The 15,713-nt window shown below is 49.2% G+C and overlaps 1 protein-coding gene across 1 annotated transcript in view; it reads right to left on the reverse strand.

Annotated features, from left to right (window-relative positions):
* Window positions 1-375: 375 nt before the first annotated feature.
* The window catches only part of TATDN2 (TatD DNase domain containing 2), a 536,295-nt gene continuing 520,957 nt past the window's right edge, over window positions 376-15,713 (reverse strand). The window contains exon 7 of the mRNA XM_085624475.1: window positions 376-611. Within this exon, the coding sequence (XP_085480601.1) occupies window positions 471-611 (141 nt within the window). The 3' untranslated portion in view covers window positions 376-470. The remainder of the gene's footprint in view (window positions 612-15,713) is intronic.

Here is a 15,713-nt window from a genome sequence, read left to right on the forward strand (position 1 = left end):
TGGTTTTATTATGATACCATGGGACTCCCACTTAGACGACGGGGAATGATTCAAGCATGTTAATCTATGAAAGATAACCCAATACTGGAGAATACCATCTACAAGCGCAGATGGTAGCCAACCATGAAAGCCACAGACTGGGCGTTATGCTGTGACTTTCTCATTCAATACTGGTTTAGTAAAGTCTGTAAACCACTGAACTATCCATGTATGATTTCACATGCACGTTAGGGTGTGGGCATATGCCGCCTTTATCCTGGGGTCACTGACAAGGGAAAGCAAAAGAACTTGTTAAAATGCATCTATTTGACAAGTATTCACATTTTCAAAAGCATTTTGTTGTCAGTATCACCAAACAAAATAGGCAGAACTTAGTATAAAATAAAACCTGTTTAATAAACAATAATGAACCATTTCAAACACAGTATCCCCCCCAGTCAATCGTCTGTACATGTTTCTGCAACCACCGACTACAGGCTGTACAACTGGTTGGTATTCTGCCGGAGGACAGCAAGCACAGCAGTTGGAGGTAATTCTTTAATCCTTGCTATCTCGTTAACCGTGTGTATCGCGAGTCCTGGGTGGGCATACTGACTCTCTCGCTTGTGGACCTAAACAACAAAAAAGAAAAAAAATCTACTTTACATTTACACGTTTTCACAAGTCCTAAATAGCAGCGAACCCCAACCGGGCACTGAGCCACATCATGGTGCAGAATCAAATTCACCACAAAAAGAGAGAGAGATGCATTTTTCTGTTGCCATTCACATTAAAACAAGCATAGGTAAAGCATTACGTTTTTGTTTTTACTAACACACGAGTGGTTCTCCTCAACCCAGATTCAGACATACACGCATTGTGGCAGATGAGCTAAGAATCAATACTAATCAAGGCAGCATTGCTGCCCTGGTCCTTTTAGCATCAGATTGCATGACCCATTCAATGCGGGTCTCCAGACTGGCTTAGGAGCGTGTGGGCAGACCTGCCTAGTACCAAGCATCGGGGAAAACGAACGTATTTTAGTGTGGTAGTCTGCATCACCGCACAAAAATGCGTAAGTCACACATACATCACCAGCATTGCCAGCCACACACACACCGAGACTGTAAGAGCGACGCTCCAATAATCCGCGTGAGCCGTGCGATGCTCTGGCAGAGTCAAGTGCACACTCTGCTGCTCACAAAATAGTTGCCACCGACCGCGCCATAGCCTGGGGGCTCAGCTGCATTCATCAATCAGCCAAAAGACTCACTCAGCCCAGACCTGCTGCCACAGCCTCACATGACGAGACATCACGGGGCTGGCTGTCACTGACACAGAAGAACAAGAATAACATCCTGGAGTGATCATTTCTGAGATGGGTGCCCTCCTTTCTTTTCTGTCAGGTAATGAAATATTAAAATGCGCCCACCTCTCATGTCTGCCAGCTCCACTATCCCAACCTAGGTTCTGACATCGCTTCATTTTCGGGCTGGGGTAGCCCGTCGAGAGCTCCCAGAGAGGGGACACTTTCTTTAAGTGGGAACCTACTAAAATAAACCAATGTATTCTCTAATAGTCTGTAAAAAGTGAATATAGCTTTTGACGTTCAGGGTACTGGACTCCCCGAGCCCAAATAAATCTGCGCCAGGCAAGGATTGGCATCCCGCACTAGTGCTACATGGTACGGAATATGGTGACATGACAGTAGCGCCAGCCGCTCCACATGCGGGTGCCAGCTTCTGTGAATCTCTGAACTATTTCTCTGGTAAAGATGGCTCCCACATACTCTGTGGCTGATAGTAGTCCTATAACCTGTCAACTTTATTCCCGCAGACTGTGAGAAAGTGTGTAGTCACACAGCATCTGACAGTTTGTAATCACACACTGTGTGACAGTGCAAGGTCACATTATATGTCACAGTTTGCAGGTTTTAGTGACATATCTTATGAACAATTGTGGTCACGCACCACGTGGAAGTTTATAGTCACACACCTTGTACTTGGCATGCTGGGATTTGTGTTCTCTTTTTCACATACAGAATGGGCATGATACAAATCCCAAGAGGCAAAATACACGTGAATTAAAAAACACAAAACAGAACTTTTTAATCATGCGGGCTGCTTCCTCGCTGCACGCCTGGAGGTTGAAGCGTTTCAGGGCACGTGTAACCTTCCATTTCAGGTGCTTTGCAGCACTTTCAAGATCTTTTTAGTTCTTCTCATTGCTCAAAATGATATAATTTCTAACATTTATCTCCTTCTGTGGACTTCACTGATTGGCTTTACTAGGCAGAAAGTGCCAATCTAAGTGTCACACACTTGGTCGTTGAGTGTCACTCATAAGTACATGGACACCATACAAATGTCACAGAAGCAATCTGAAAACTTGGCAGCTATGCGTGGGCCAACTCTAAGATCTGGAATTTCTTTCTGACAGGCAACAGATTGTCTCCTGCACCCTGACCAGTCTTTACACCTCTCACTTAATTGCATAGTTCCACAAGGATCGGCACTCAGCCCCACTTTAATGTTTATATCTCTCATTGGCAGCACTGGTAAGATCATTTGGCTTCAACTTCATGTTGTGTGCTGATACACATATCATTGTGTCCATCTCAGAAAACCACAATCACCCCAAACTGACATTTACATAATGTATGAATAGGGTGGCCAAATGGACAATAAAAAATTATCTTAAACTTAACGGCGAAAAGACAGATTCTTGTTTGGGGGCCAACAAACCATACTATGGACACTGCAGTGCTAGCCAGAGCAATGTGGGACCCCTCAACTCCCTAGTCAAATCTTCTAGCAATCTAGGCATTTTATTTGACAATCGTCTATGTTTTGCTACTCAAATTAACCAGGTACCTGTAATTTCTTTCTGCATTCTACAGATCTAACAGAAAAAAATCCTCTAATTGTCTTCTCTTTTCGTAAAACCATGGTTCAAGCAGTCATATCATCAAGTATTGTTACGGAAATTCACTTTATCTAGGATTACCAAACTACCTTATCCAACTACTTATGACAACGTTTACGCAGCTGCGAACCTGATTCTCAAAATCCCTAGAAGTCTTTCTATTAATTACAAATATGAATCCTTACACCAGTTTCAGGTTCAAAAGTGGACTATGTTTCAGGTTGTTTGCTTTACTCACAAAGCAGTAAACACAGAACCACTGAGCTTCGGGAAGACATTCTCCAAGTAACTTCCTACTCACCAGCTTCATTTGTGTACACAGAGCCTCCTGACTATGTCCAATTTAGGAAACGATGACAAGATAGGAAGGGTTTCTCACACCTGGCTGCCAAATTGTGGAACACTATCTCTTGAGTTAAACAGCACTGTGGATCCCATGAATGGAGAGAAAAAACTCACAAAACAGATTTTCCAACTGTTATAATACCATCATCTCTCCTTGAGTGTTCAAGATTTCTAGTTCTTGGTTTCCCTTTGGGACAGCAGGCAGCACTTTAGAAATATACTTCAATTAATTCATTTAATGTCAGACACATGCCCACATTACAGATTCTAGCGGTGATGGTGATAGCAGTAACAATGGTGGTGATGGTGGCGACAGTGTTAGGGATGGTGGTGGGTGAATATGGTAATATTAGTGATAGTGGCGATGAATAATTAAATGACAGTGGTATACATTAAGTTAGTGGTGAGAATGGTGATCATGGTTGTGGCAATAGTTGTGGTTCTAGTGGTGATATATGTATGAAAATTACTACTACCCAAGACCAAGAACAGAAAAGGCATAGCAATCATAGGTTAATATTCTCTATGGCCACCCGTATTTTTATTTTATTATATGTTTTTAGCTGAAAAGACTATTGTTACTTATATATGAGAATTTGGAATAAATTGAGAGATAAAAGCCTGCAGAAACTGTGATCGAGTTCTTGCCTGTGTACACAGCCTTTCATCCGTTAAAAAAGGCGTGCTATTTAAACCACTCTGCATTTAAAGAACAAGTTACTCACCTTCAGTACGTACCGCCTTATCTGGTAGAAACTGCTGATTTCTTACCTTAGAATATTCCGCAGGCGTCAGACTGGATCCGGAATTTCTTCTTTAGCAGTACCCCTGCATGCTGGTAGGTGGCATCGTTCAGCTCTGCCTCAGCATTGTCAGCACCGGAAGGGACGTGCATGAAGCCTATATAGGCTCCAACTGTGTGTTGACGTCAGTTTCTTTTAGGGACATTCCACGCCAGAAGCGTTGAGCCATGAGGAACACTGACAAACTGGTATGCATGTCTAAGGCCCTTAGAAGGGTGAACATTACACTGTAGACATTTCGCAGAGAAAGTAGGATGGGAGAGTCGGTGAGGAATCGACAGCTAGATATAGTCTCTACCAGATAAGGCTTTACTGAAGGTGAGTAACTTGTTCATTTGATAGAGACTCCTAGGCTTAGATTCTTTACCTTAGAATAGATAACCAAGCAATACTGCCCCAGAGGTTGGTCTGCAAAACATATTTTAGGCCATAAAGTCCTACAGGATTGAACAGGCAAAATGCCCGGGCTGCAAGTGCTGTGTCCATCCTCTGCTGACCCCATGCTGATCTGTGGCCTGCTCCCTGTGCCCCTCCATAAGGCATTCCAAGGGCACGGGTTTGAGCGGCTCCCCTTTGGCTATTGCACTTCATCTTCTGTTTCTCTGTGCTGTCCCCCGCCATGCTGCCTGTAGTTTTTCGACCTTGAGCAGCTCCCCTACTTGCTACTTCAGGACTTCTTTTATTTGAAACCTAGTGACTCTAGTGCCCCTCCTATGGCCATGCCTCACAGCCCCACACATTTGCCTCAGGTCAGGTCTATTAGAATCCACAGCTCTTGCGGTATTGCTGTCCCATTGCAGTCCACGTGTGGCACCAAAGTTCCTGAATCTCAACCATTGAAAACGAGACACCGCGTCAGCCGCTGCATTCTCGACCCCCGGAATGTGCTGTGCCCTGACCACAACCTTTGTCTGTCTGCTGCCTGTCAGATGCATAAGGAGGTGCACAACTATCGGGCAATGTGCCGCCCCCAGATTCATGGCCTGAACTACTGCATGATTGTCAACCCATAATGTGATTTGCTTGTTGGAGAGGCGTTCTTCCCATATGGAAAATGCAACTGATTGGGAAGAGCTCTAGCACAACCAGCTTCTTGGTGATCCCTTTCTCGTGTCAACACGTCAGCCAGTGGCCTGTTGTCCACGAGGAGCCCAGGATGGCCACAAAGCCCTTGCCCCCTGCAGCATCAGTGAAAAATTCCAATTGGTCTGCCATCACCCATGGCTCCCTCGAAATCAGTGTCCCATTAAAGTCGTCCAGAAATGCTGCCGCAAATCCTCATTCACCCCTTGTGTCAATCTGACCCTGTGATGCCTCTTTGTCAGCCATGCCAGTCGCCTAGCAAAAGGCCTCCATGCAGGTATCACTCGGGTAGTGAAATTCAGCTTGCCCACAAGCTGCTGAATTTCCCCCAACTTAGCTTTCTTCTGCCTCAGCATCCCCGCTATAGTGTCTCAGGTCCTCCACCTTTGCTACTGGCAGTATGCACTGGCCCAGCACTGTATCCAATTTGATGCCTAGAAAGGAAAGCTGTGTGGTGGGGCCCTCTGTCTTTTTGCAGGCAAGGGGTACTCCCATCTACCCTGCCAGTGCAATGAACTGTTTCAAGAGGCCTGCAAACTCTGTGGTACCTGGTTTGACTATAAGCAAAAAGTCGTCCAGGTAGCGCACCCCAATGCCCATTCTAGGAAGCTGCTAAAGGCTTCAAAATACGCACAAAAGATGGCAGAGCCCATTGGTATACATTTATTGTAGTAGTACCCTTTCCCCAGCTTGAAGCCTAGCAGGTGGTAGCTTTCTGGGTGCACAGGCAGCAGTCTAAACGCTGACTCAATGTCGGCATTAGTTAGCATGGACCCTTTCCCGCTTGCCTTGATTTGGTCTATGGCATTATCAATGGTTGCAAAGGACACCGAACAGCTGTCCTGCTCCAGCCAGTCGTTAACCGACACCCCAGCTGGATATAACAGATAGTGAATCAGTCTAAACTGCCGGGCTCCTTCTTGGGCACCAACCCTAACTGTGATACAACCAGATGGCAGCATGGGGGCTCTGCAAAGGGGCCGGCAACTCTGCCTAGGCAGGGGGGCGGAACTTGCCTGGGCTCAAGATGGCTGCTACTTAGGAGGGCTCCGTTAGCCATCCAACGACCCGGCAGGAATCCGATAACATCGGCACAGTAAAACTCTGCTCCAGATACTGCCCCGGGAGGAACTAGTGAAGAGCTGCATAGCGGTGTGCTGGTCGAGACCGAAGGAGCCGTTAGCAGTTCACAAACAGCCGCGACCGAGTGGGGCCTAGAAAAAACGCGGACTGCGGCCTTGTCCCAGTGGGAGCGTGGCGGAGTGGGCGGCGCCGGATACCCACCTGGGAACTTGCCCTGGCTGCTGCTGCAGGGGCTACGAGTGATTGCCTCGATAGTTGGACGCAAGAGCCTGGAGCGGCTGCTTCTCAGGGCGTGGGGCAGAGTGGCGTCCACCTGTGTGGAGAAGCAAGGCGTTTGACCTGTGGTGCGGAGTTGCTGAGCCCCGTAATAGAGACACTTCGTGTGTGAGAGGAGAGAGCTGTCTGGGTGCCTTGCAGATGAGCGGTGAGGGACTCCTACGTTGCGTCGGCGACGGCTGTAGGTGACCTGGCGGTGGGGCCTCGTGGTGCTGCGAGGCCTGTAACAGCTGGGGCGTGGTGCCATAGCAAAGCGAGAGACAGCCGGAGGACTACGAGGAGACGGGAGAAGGTGGACACTCCTGGGCGCATGGGGAGGGCAGCGCTTTGAAACTGGCGACACCGGCCCCGTGAACTTGTGGTAAAGGGCGAGTTGAAACCGTATGGGCCTACTGGAGCCAGTGAGTGCTTTTGCGGCATGTTGCCCTGTGGCCTGGGGGGCCCCCCTCTTACTGAGCTGCTTCAGAGAGTAAAGCGTCATTTGGTCCCCTGATATAGTAATACATCTAGGGGAGCCCACAGACCTGCTAGCAGACCAGAGAATGACTGATGTGAACTGTGTGCGCCTCTGGGGTCTGGTCTCTTCCCCCCCTTGGTTCCCTCCTGCTAAGGCAAAGCAGAAGGAGGCCAGCGCTGATGGAGCTACCGCAGAGCAGAGTGATATTGTCGCGGAGGGGGACATTTGTCAAATCTTGGCAGCGATGCAGAGGAGCCTGTCTACCATAGATGGCAAAATCGACTCCTTGGCCTACCGTATGGACTGCATGTCGGAACGATTAGACAAGCATGCTGAGCGCCTGGATATGGCAGAGAGGCGGGTAGCTGAGGCGGCCCAGATGGAAACGAGCAGCGCCCAGAGACAGATGGGGAAGCTGCTGAATGCCTTGCAGGAAAAGGCAGAAGATTTGGAGGTCAGGTTGAGGAGTTGCAATATACGTATCACGGGCCTTCCTGAATCCACGGCTATGGGCAACATGGAGACATTTGTGAAACAGCTTCTGGTAACACTTTTAAGCCATGATACTTTTTCTGCCATGTTTGTTGTTGAGTGCACCCACCGTTCCCTCGGCCCTGAGCCTCGCCGCACCCTGTGATTGCTAAGTTATTGAATTACAGGGACAGGGACGCGGCGCTGCGTCAGGCTCGGGAGAAACACGATTTGCAGTTTGAGGGCTCATCGATTTCACTTTTCCCGGACTTCACCATGAGAGTGCAGGAAGCAAGGAGACAGTTTGCCCCCTTGAAGTGCCAGCTGAGAGAGAATAGCTTGGAATATGCAATGCTGTACCTGGCCAGATTGAGGGTCAACATAGATGACAAATCAAAAATCTTTACTGACCCAAATTACTGCAGAAGACCCACAAGGAGTACATCAAAGCTGGTGAATGGAAAGGAGCGGCTGGGGAGCCAGCTGGCGCGGCTGGCGGAGATATGGAAGAGCAGGACTATGGTGGTTTGTATTCTGAGGTTATTTTATACCTTTTGCCATGTGGATAGGATTAACACAAATTGCTGTTTGAAGACTGTTTATGGGAAGATATGGATTCCTGCTACCTTGTAATGGGGGAAATTACTTTGTCTGCATGTTTGGAGCGGAGAGCAGCGTGGACCAAGACAAGAAATTAAGGCTGTAGAACGGTCGCTGCTATCTTGCTCCGGACTGGGGGGAGGGGTGGGTTCTTAGGGAGGCGAAAGCGGGATTGTTTCAATCCTAATTTGAAACTAGTGAATGATGCCTGATGTTCGTTAAAATAGGGTGCGTATGGCTATGTTTCTACTCTAAATAAAGGGGTACCCTAAGCTGTGAAGAGGGTAACATCCGCCCCTGCGTGTTGCCCACTGTATGGTGGTTTGCCAGATATGTTCTTCATTTGAGGATGTAATCTTTTTGCAAGATTTTTTTAATAATTGGGTGGCACAGGCAATTTCGACTATGCTAAATTGGGGTGTGCATAGTGTGGGAGGGTCTCTCTGGGGTTTTGTTTTTGAATCTTTGTTGGCAGTATACATACGCTATTTACCAGATTCACGTGCAGCGCATTGCAAAGTTGTAGCATGGGGGAGTCACATGGTGGCAAGCAGCAACGTAGAGACAATCAAGGAAGTTTGACATGACATAGGGACAGGGAATTGAATCCGCATCTTAGCATGGAATGTCAGGGGCCTGAATGATTTAAAAAATATGCGAAAGGTCCACGCTTATCTTATAAGACACAAGATAGATATCGCTCTGCTGCAGGAAACACATTTTTCTATAGATAGTAGAATACTCACGCGCTGGTGTTTGCATGGGCCCTTCCATGCAGTGGGGTTCACCACACATGATAGAGGCGTACTCATGTGGATTAACCCCAAGTCGGGAATACAACTGGCAGCAATCAAAGCTGACCCAGAAGGCAGATTCGTAATTTCTAGATGTCATGGGCGGGGAATTGACTTGATTACAGTTAATATTTATGGTCTCAACTACGACAACCCACAGTTCTACCACGGTTTGTCTGCTTTACCGCAGGTGTGGGGTGGGGATCTCAATTGTACACTGGACCCGGCAGTGGACTGCTCCGGGGCCCGCCTCGGAGCCCTTCGGCTGCAGCTAGAGCCATTACAGATGAGGCAATTCAGTCGAATATGATAGATGTCTGGAGAACGCGTTCTACAGCTGAGGGGGGCTTCACCCACAACCCTGCTCCACACGACCTCCATATTAGAATAGACAATTGGTTTGTTTTCAGGCCTATGCACGCGCAGAACGGAGCTTGTTTGACTCACCCCCGATCCCCCTCTGATCATTCCCCAATAATGATGGAGGTTGAAACCCCGCAGAGGAGGCCAGCTCCTTTTACGTGGGGGTTCCACCGGATACGCTGCTAGATAGCGTATTCAAATCAGAGATGTCCGAGGCCTTCCTTGACATAAAAAGTTTTCTACAGTATGGGGAACTTTCAAGGTATATGTAAGGGGGATAGCAATGTCCAAACACCCCGGGGTCCTCCGGTCTCTCAGGGGAAGGTTGGCTCTCTTGGAGGATCACTTGTTTGAGCTAGAGCGAGACGCCCTGGTGGGCAGAGGGGAACGAGTAGCGGAAGAACTGAAGACTGTACTGGAAGAATACCATGAAACAGCAGCTAGAGAAGTGAAGTTCATGGGGAAATACGCGGTCACGAAAACATATGGGGAGAGTGAGAGACCAGGTTTAGTCTTAGCCGCATTGTTGAGAAATAGGAGGGAGTCGGGCTGTGTGTCTGAACTGCGCACAGAGTGGCGAATTGTTGAGGGCCCCTTCAGCAATAGAGGATAGATTCACCCAGTACTATTCTGATCTATATCGCTCTAGAGCAACAGTAGATGATGCTGTGATCCAAGACTACTTGGAACATGTACAGATGCCGTGGTTGACAGGGGAGAGGAGTTGGCCTAACGGCTAGGGCGCTCGACCTCGGACCTGGGGAACTGGGTTCGAGTCACGGTAATGACGCCGAACATCCTGTGATTATGGGCAAATCACTTAATCTCCCTGTGCCTAACAAAAAATGAATGTGTGTCCTCATGTAACGTAACTGGTGCTATGTAAAGCGCTCTGATACCCGATTGGATTCGGGTCTAGTTCGCGCTATATAAAACTCTGCAAAAAAATAAAATAAAATAAACATAGGGAGCACCTTATGAAGCCATTAGATGCTAGTGAAGTACTGGTGGCGCTCAACTCCATGTGCACTGGTAGCGCCCCTGGAGAAGACGGCCTTACAATCGCGTTTTACACTGAATTTAAGGAGCTGCTCATCCCGCACCGATCACATTATTTGAGGAAATGGGTGAGGAAGGCAAAATGCCCCCCTCTATGAAGGAAGCTTAGATAGTCACAATATTAAAGCCAGATAAACCTCCTAATGAATGCTAGTCATTTAGGCCTTTATCTCTTCTCAACGTAGACAGCAAACTATTTGCTAAAATACTGGCTAACCGCTTAGCGCCGCTAGTCCCACTGCTGGTGCGTCCGGAGCAATCGGGTTTTGTCCCCGAGCGAAACCTGCCATATAATCTGCGGACGGTGTTTGGGGCAATATAACCTACTAAGCCGGAAATCAAAGCTGCTGCGGTCTTCCTCAATGCAGAGAGGGCCTTTGATTCAGTGGAGTGGCCTTTCATGCGACCTGTGTTGGGGCGGCTGGGAGTGGGGGAGATTTTTCTGCAGTCAGTGGCAGTCCTATACAATTCCCCCAGGGCCAGGGCTAGGGTCGGGGACATAGTGACAGCCCCCATCAAGATATCACGGGGAACTCGACAGGGGTGCCCCTTATCGCCTTTACTATACGCCTTGGTAGCAGAGCCATTGGTGTGTGCATTAAGGGAGTACCATGGGCACAGAGGGATTCGCTTCCCGAAATATAACCTCATTGTGTCATCTTATGCAGACTATATTCTCCTGTATATCAGAGACCCGAGGTTCAATCTATCCCCAGTGTTGAACGAGGTGGTTAGATATGGCGAACTCTCAGGCCTTAAAATTAATTGGACTAAGTCAACTATCTTCCCGTTGTCCTTGGCCATGGAACCTGTTGAATTAGAATACCCCTTAGCATGGACCACTGACCCTGTGCACTACTTAGGGGTGAAGGTGCATACAGATTCTGAGCTGGTTCTCAGTGAGAACTACGGTAGAGCGATCACTAAATTAGAAGAGGAAGTTGAGCGCTGGATTAGATTACCCTTGTCCTTATTGGGGCGCATATCCCTTATGAAGATGGTAGTGCTCCGAAGATTTGTATTCTTGTTTGTTAACGTTCCAATGGTGCCCCCTGCGCACATATTTAGGGTCATCCGCTCATTATTGGTGAGGATGGCCTAGGCTGGGACACATTCACGCGTTAGATGGGACATTCTCACGCTACCCTACTCTATGGGTGGACTAGGAGCACCCGATTTAGAATTATATTACCGTGCGGCACAAAGTTTGCACGCCTATCACTAGGTTCACGAGCAAGCTGGCATCCAGCATCTACAGACTGAAAGGTTCGCGGCTGCACCTTCTCCTCACCCAGTATTGCTGTTTCATGCCCCTACTAGGCGAGCGGGGATTTTATTACTCTGTCAATTCTGTTGCCCATGTGTGGCAAAATCTGTTAAAAAGGCAGGAAGGAGTGGTCCTGTACTCACCCATGACTCCGGTGGAGTGGTTTCACTGGCTTCCGTTCTGCCGTGAAAAAGAGGTTGTGAGGGCGCTGGCATCCATCAACATTACAAGCATTGGGGATCTCTTCTCTGAGGGTAAGGTTTCTGGGTGGGCTGATGTTGAGGTAGAAGTCCATGATTGTACACCACTGGTGAGATTTCACTTTCAGAGTGAGACACGCCCTGCGTGAGATGCTAGGGGAGGATATGATGGAACCGCATGAGGTAGTAGCCTTATCGTTCCTTTTGCGCGTGGACTCTCCTAGGAAGATAGTGTCTAATATTTATAATATAACGCAAGACTATCGCAGGAATCATTACACTAAAGCTAGGCTGGAATGGTAATATGACCTTGGGGTGGCGCTAGATGACAACACCTGGTGATATTGCTGTAAAAATTACCCAGAAAGTTTCATTGAATGGGAGGCATCGTCTCATACATTTCAAGTTCCTCAACAGGGTCTATTATACGCCCGAGAGGCTACATCGTTATGGCCTTCGTGACGCTGCAGAATGGGAGCGGTGTCGAGTTAACCCTGCTTGGTTTTTGCATATTGCCTGGTTGTGCCTGGGGGAAGCCAGATATTGGGAGTTAATCTTTCATGCGCTGAGTGATATCACAGGATTACCGTTGGAATGCAACCCATTAGTTGACCTATTGGGCTATACGAAGAAAATAGTGAAAAAATCTTGGCGCTTAATTGACATGGGTCTACTGATTGCACAACGCAGGGTAGCAATGCGTTGGGCTCGTGGACCAGCACCTACGATTGAGGACTGGTCGAAGGACATGGTATATTGTAGCACGCAATCGGAATTGTACAGTGAACTGCTACCTCCTCAGAGTCGCCCTAAACCTTTTTGGGGTCTGTATCAGAGTTATTTAGCGTGGAAAAGAAGCTGGAGGCGGCTGAGGGGAATGGCTAATATTGATTGCGCTGCTTGGAACAGAGTCTTTGGGTTATGGCTTAATTATCGCAGCATCTATCCTGGGTGGCATGTGCTAACATCTTGTACTTAACTGTGTGCGCTGATGACTGTCTAAACATGGTGCACAGTGCATTTATGCATCAGGTGTCCCTCTGATTGTATTGCTCTTCTGTACGCAAGGCTCTGAGACAAATCTGCATATTTTACATGTAACTGCAATGTGAACTCCTTATTTGGCTGCCACTTTTATTGCCTCTTTGTAATGGTATGAACTCAATAAATAAATAAAAAATGCAATAAATAAATAAAAACTCTCCCTAGGCAGACCTCTTTGTCTACCTTCTCCCTGGCCACTTCAGGGTTGTCCATGACTGACTTCATGTCTGGCTAAGCTGGAGGGGTGGGGGTTATGTCACGGGACCGCAATAAGAGATCCTAAAACCTCTCAAGAAGCCCTCCATTAGTACTGCTTCTCTCCTGTCTTAGGATAGTTGTTCAACAATTTTACCAATACCACAGTCTTGATGGGTGTAGGTAGCTGCATAGGGAACTCCTCGGCCGCTACAGGACTCCTTGCTCCTGAACTCCTACTTCTTCTTACCGGTATTTTTTTGCAGCACCTTGGGTTTGGATGTGCCCCCCCCCGCAGTTGCTGCAGGCGTGCATGAACTTGCACGACTGCCCCCACTTGTATTCAAACCTGTAATACCTTTAGCAACCAGCGTTGCGTTTTTTCCCACCCTACCACCTTTTGTTTGCTGTAGTGGGGAATCCCATCCGGCTTCGCTTCTTGCCTGCTTCCGCGGAAAGGAGACTGTGTTGCTGACTCCTTCCCTGACCGCTACCAGATGTGTAGTGTACCCCTCCACATCTTGATGATACCAGTTAATGCATGGCCATGTTTGCATCTTTAGCCTAAAGACCTCATCATAATGGGGCCAGGCATCCCCTTGGTATTTCATTTGTGCCTCATGCACTTTCTGCTCGTGCAGTATAAGGGCTGCGGTGCTCGGTGGGAACTGCTCTACAAATACACTAGCTAATGTTCTGAATGCCCGGAGCCAGTTCTCGATACTGCACTCCACAATCTCTTCTTTTTCCCCCCTCATATCCTCCTCCTTTTTATCTAATCCTGACTGGCGTACTTCTAGCAGTGAAAAAATGTCTATGTATTCTTTGCGCCAGATCCTCTCCTTCACAGTTAGTGGGATGAGGCTGGCCAAACCAGTTTGTCTGGCTGTAGCCGGGGGATCTCCAAGCAGGGGTCTCAAATATTCACTAGCTTTCACCCCCTGCCGCTGCACCCATGCCAATGCAGGCTTTAGTGGGATCAGTGACTTCCTGCGCCTCAGGCTCTGTGGTTGTTGTGCCACCAGCTTGCTTGTTAAAGCGGTACAAAAGGGGGTGGTGATGGACGGAGCATCAGAACCAATCAAACACTCACACCCAGTCAACAGATCTGGGTTTGATCCATCACTGTTTGCTTGTTAGCCTCCTCTGTTGGTTGCCCCTCTCTAGCTGCTCTTGCGTGGCTGGCTGTAACCTGCCTGTTGCCGGCGCATCTGGCCCCCTGCTACCTTGGCTTAGCTATGGGCCCATTCCTTGCAACGGATGTGGGAGGCAAGGTGGCGCTGCCGCGTTCCTATAGCCTGGTCATGGCCACCATTGTGCCCACTTGAAGGGAGGTACACTCTGCCCCCACACCCTGGGTGGTCAGCCCTGCCACTGCCCTGTGCAAACCAGGCTGCCCCAGGACCCCTTGCCCCGCATTAGTCTGATGGTCAAAGGCCCCTTGCGCTGCCGTATTTGGTACCCTTTCTTGCAGGCCATAGCTAGCTACTCCACCATTAGTAACCCCAGCGGTATATGTTGCGCTCCCTTTACAAAGTGGTCTCTTTGCCCCACGCATGCTTAGCGCCGGTTGCGCACCATTATCTCCTTTCTGTCCCTCGGCCTGTTGTGCTGTGGACTTTGAGGCTGCCGCAGTGCTGACTACAGGCGCCGCCCCAGCACCGTGGTCCATCTCTTCCTCGCTGTCAGAGCTCTAACCAGGCAGGGTGGCTGCGTTACCGGGCTCCTCGTAGCCCTTGCCCGCACCCGCTCTATTTTGGAGACTGCTCCTCGGGGGCCGTCGTTTGGGCTGCAAGCTTCCCATTGCACTGACCTTGTCGCTGGGGCCCTTTGGCCCGCCTGCTGGCATCAGCCTGGTCCCCTACTTTGTCCAGCTGTAGTGCCTCCATCACCTGCTTGTTGACCCTGTCCTTGCCTCGGCTCGCCACCAAGGTTCTTGCGCTCCCCAGCAGCTCATGTAGATCCTCCTCCGGCTCTGGTCCTTTATAGCGCTCCACGTTATTACTTCCACGTTTTGCTGGCGGTGTTCCCCAGTCGCCGTCCTCGCTCCTGTACCGGACGGGCTTACGCCCCTCCCTCCCAGCACCCCAAGCAAGGGTACTGGCATTTTTGCCCCCTGGCATGCTCCTCAGGGACTGCAGCTCCCTTGGTGCCTTTAAGCTGACCGGGATCTCAGCAGGGGCTCCCACGGTCTGTATGCCCTTTGCACCGATTCCTCAATGCCCCGAGTGATAAACCAGCAATTTTTTGTGGCCCATCAGAAATAGGGCTGGAAATTCAGCCAACAGTGTCTTGACCCTTTACGAAGCCTCCCTGCCGGTAGAGGGGCGAAGCCATCCGATCCGCTTAGTTGAGCTCAGACCTTCATACAGTAAGGTACTTGGCAGTGGGTTAGCTACTGTTGCTCGACCCCACGCCGCTGCTCAACTCCTCCTGTTTACTGCAAAGGCAGCGAGCCAGAGCATGCCACTGCATGCTCTTCTAGACTGCCAAACGATGGGGGAGGAGGCGCCCTCCGCAAAGCCGATGTGGGAAGCACGCTCAAGTCCACGCCGCTGCCCACCTTCCCGTAACCAATGTGCTCAGCGCACTCCACTTCCTGGGCCCGCCGTTTCGGCTGCTGGTCCTGCACTGCGCACAGCGAGCTCGACTCCGCTTCTTCCACCTTTCTTCCGGGCAGCGTGCTTGGCTCACGTCGCTGCCCCAGGCCACCAGCGTAGCCTACAGTCCAGCAATCGTGAATAGCGTACTCCACTCACGCTGCTGCCC

This window comes from Triturus cristatus, chromosome 9, assembly GCF_964204655.1.
Source record: "Triturus cristatus chromosome 9, aTriCri1.1, whole genome shotgun sequence".
In the NCBI taxonomy this organism is placed as follows: Eukaryota; Metazoa; Chordata; class Amphibia; order Caudata; family Salamandridae; genus Triturus; species Triturus cristatus.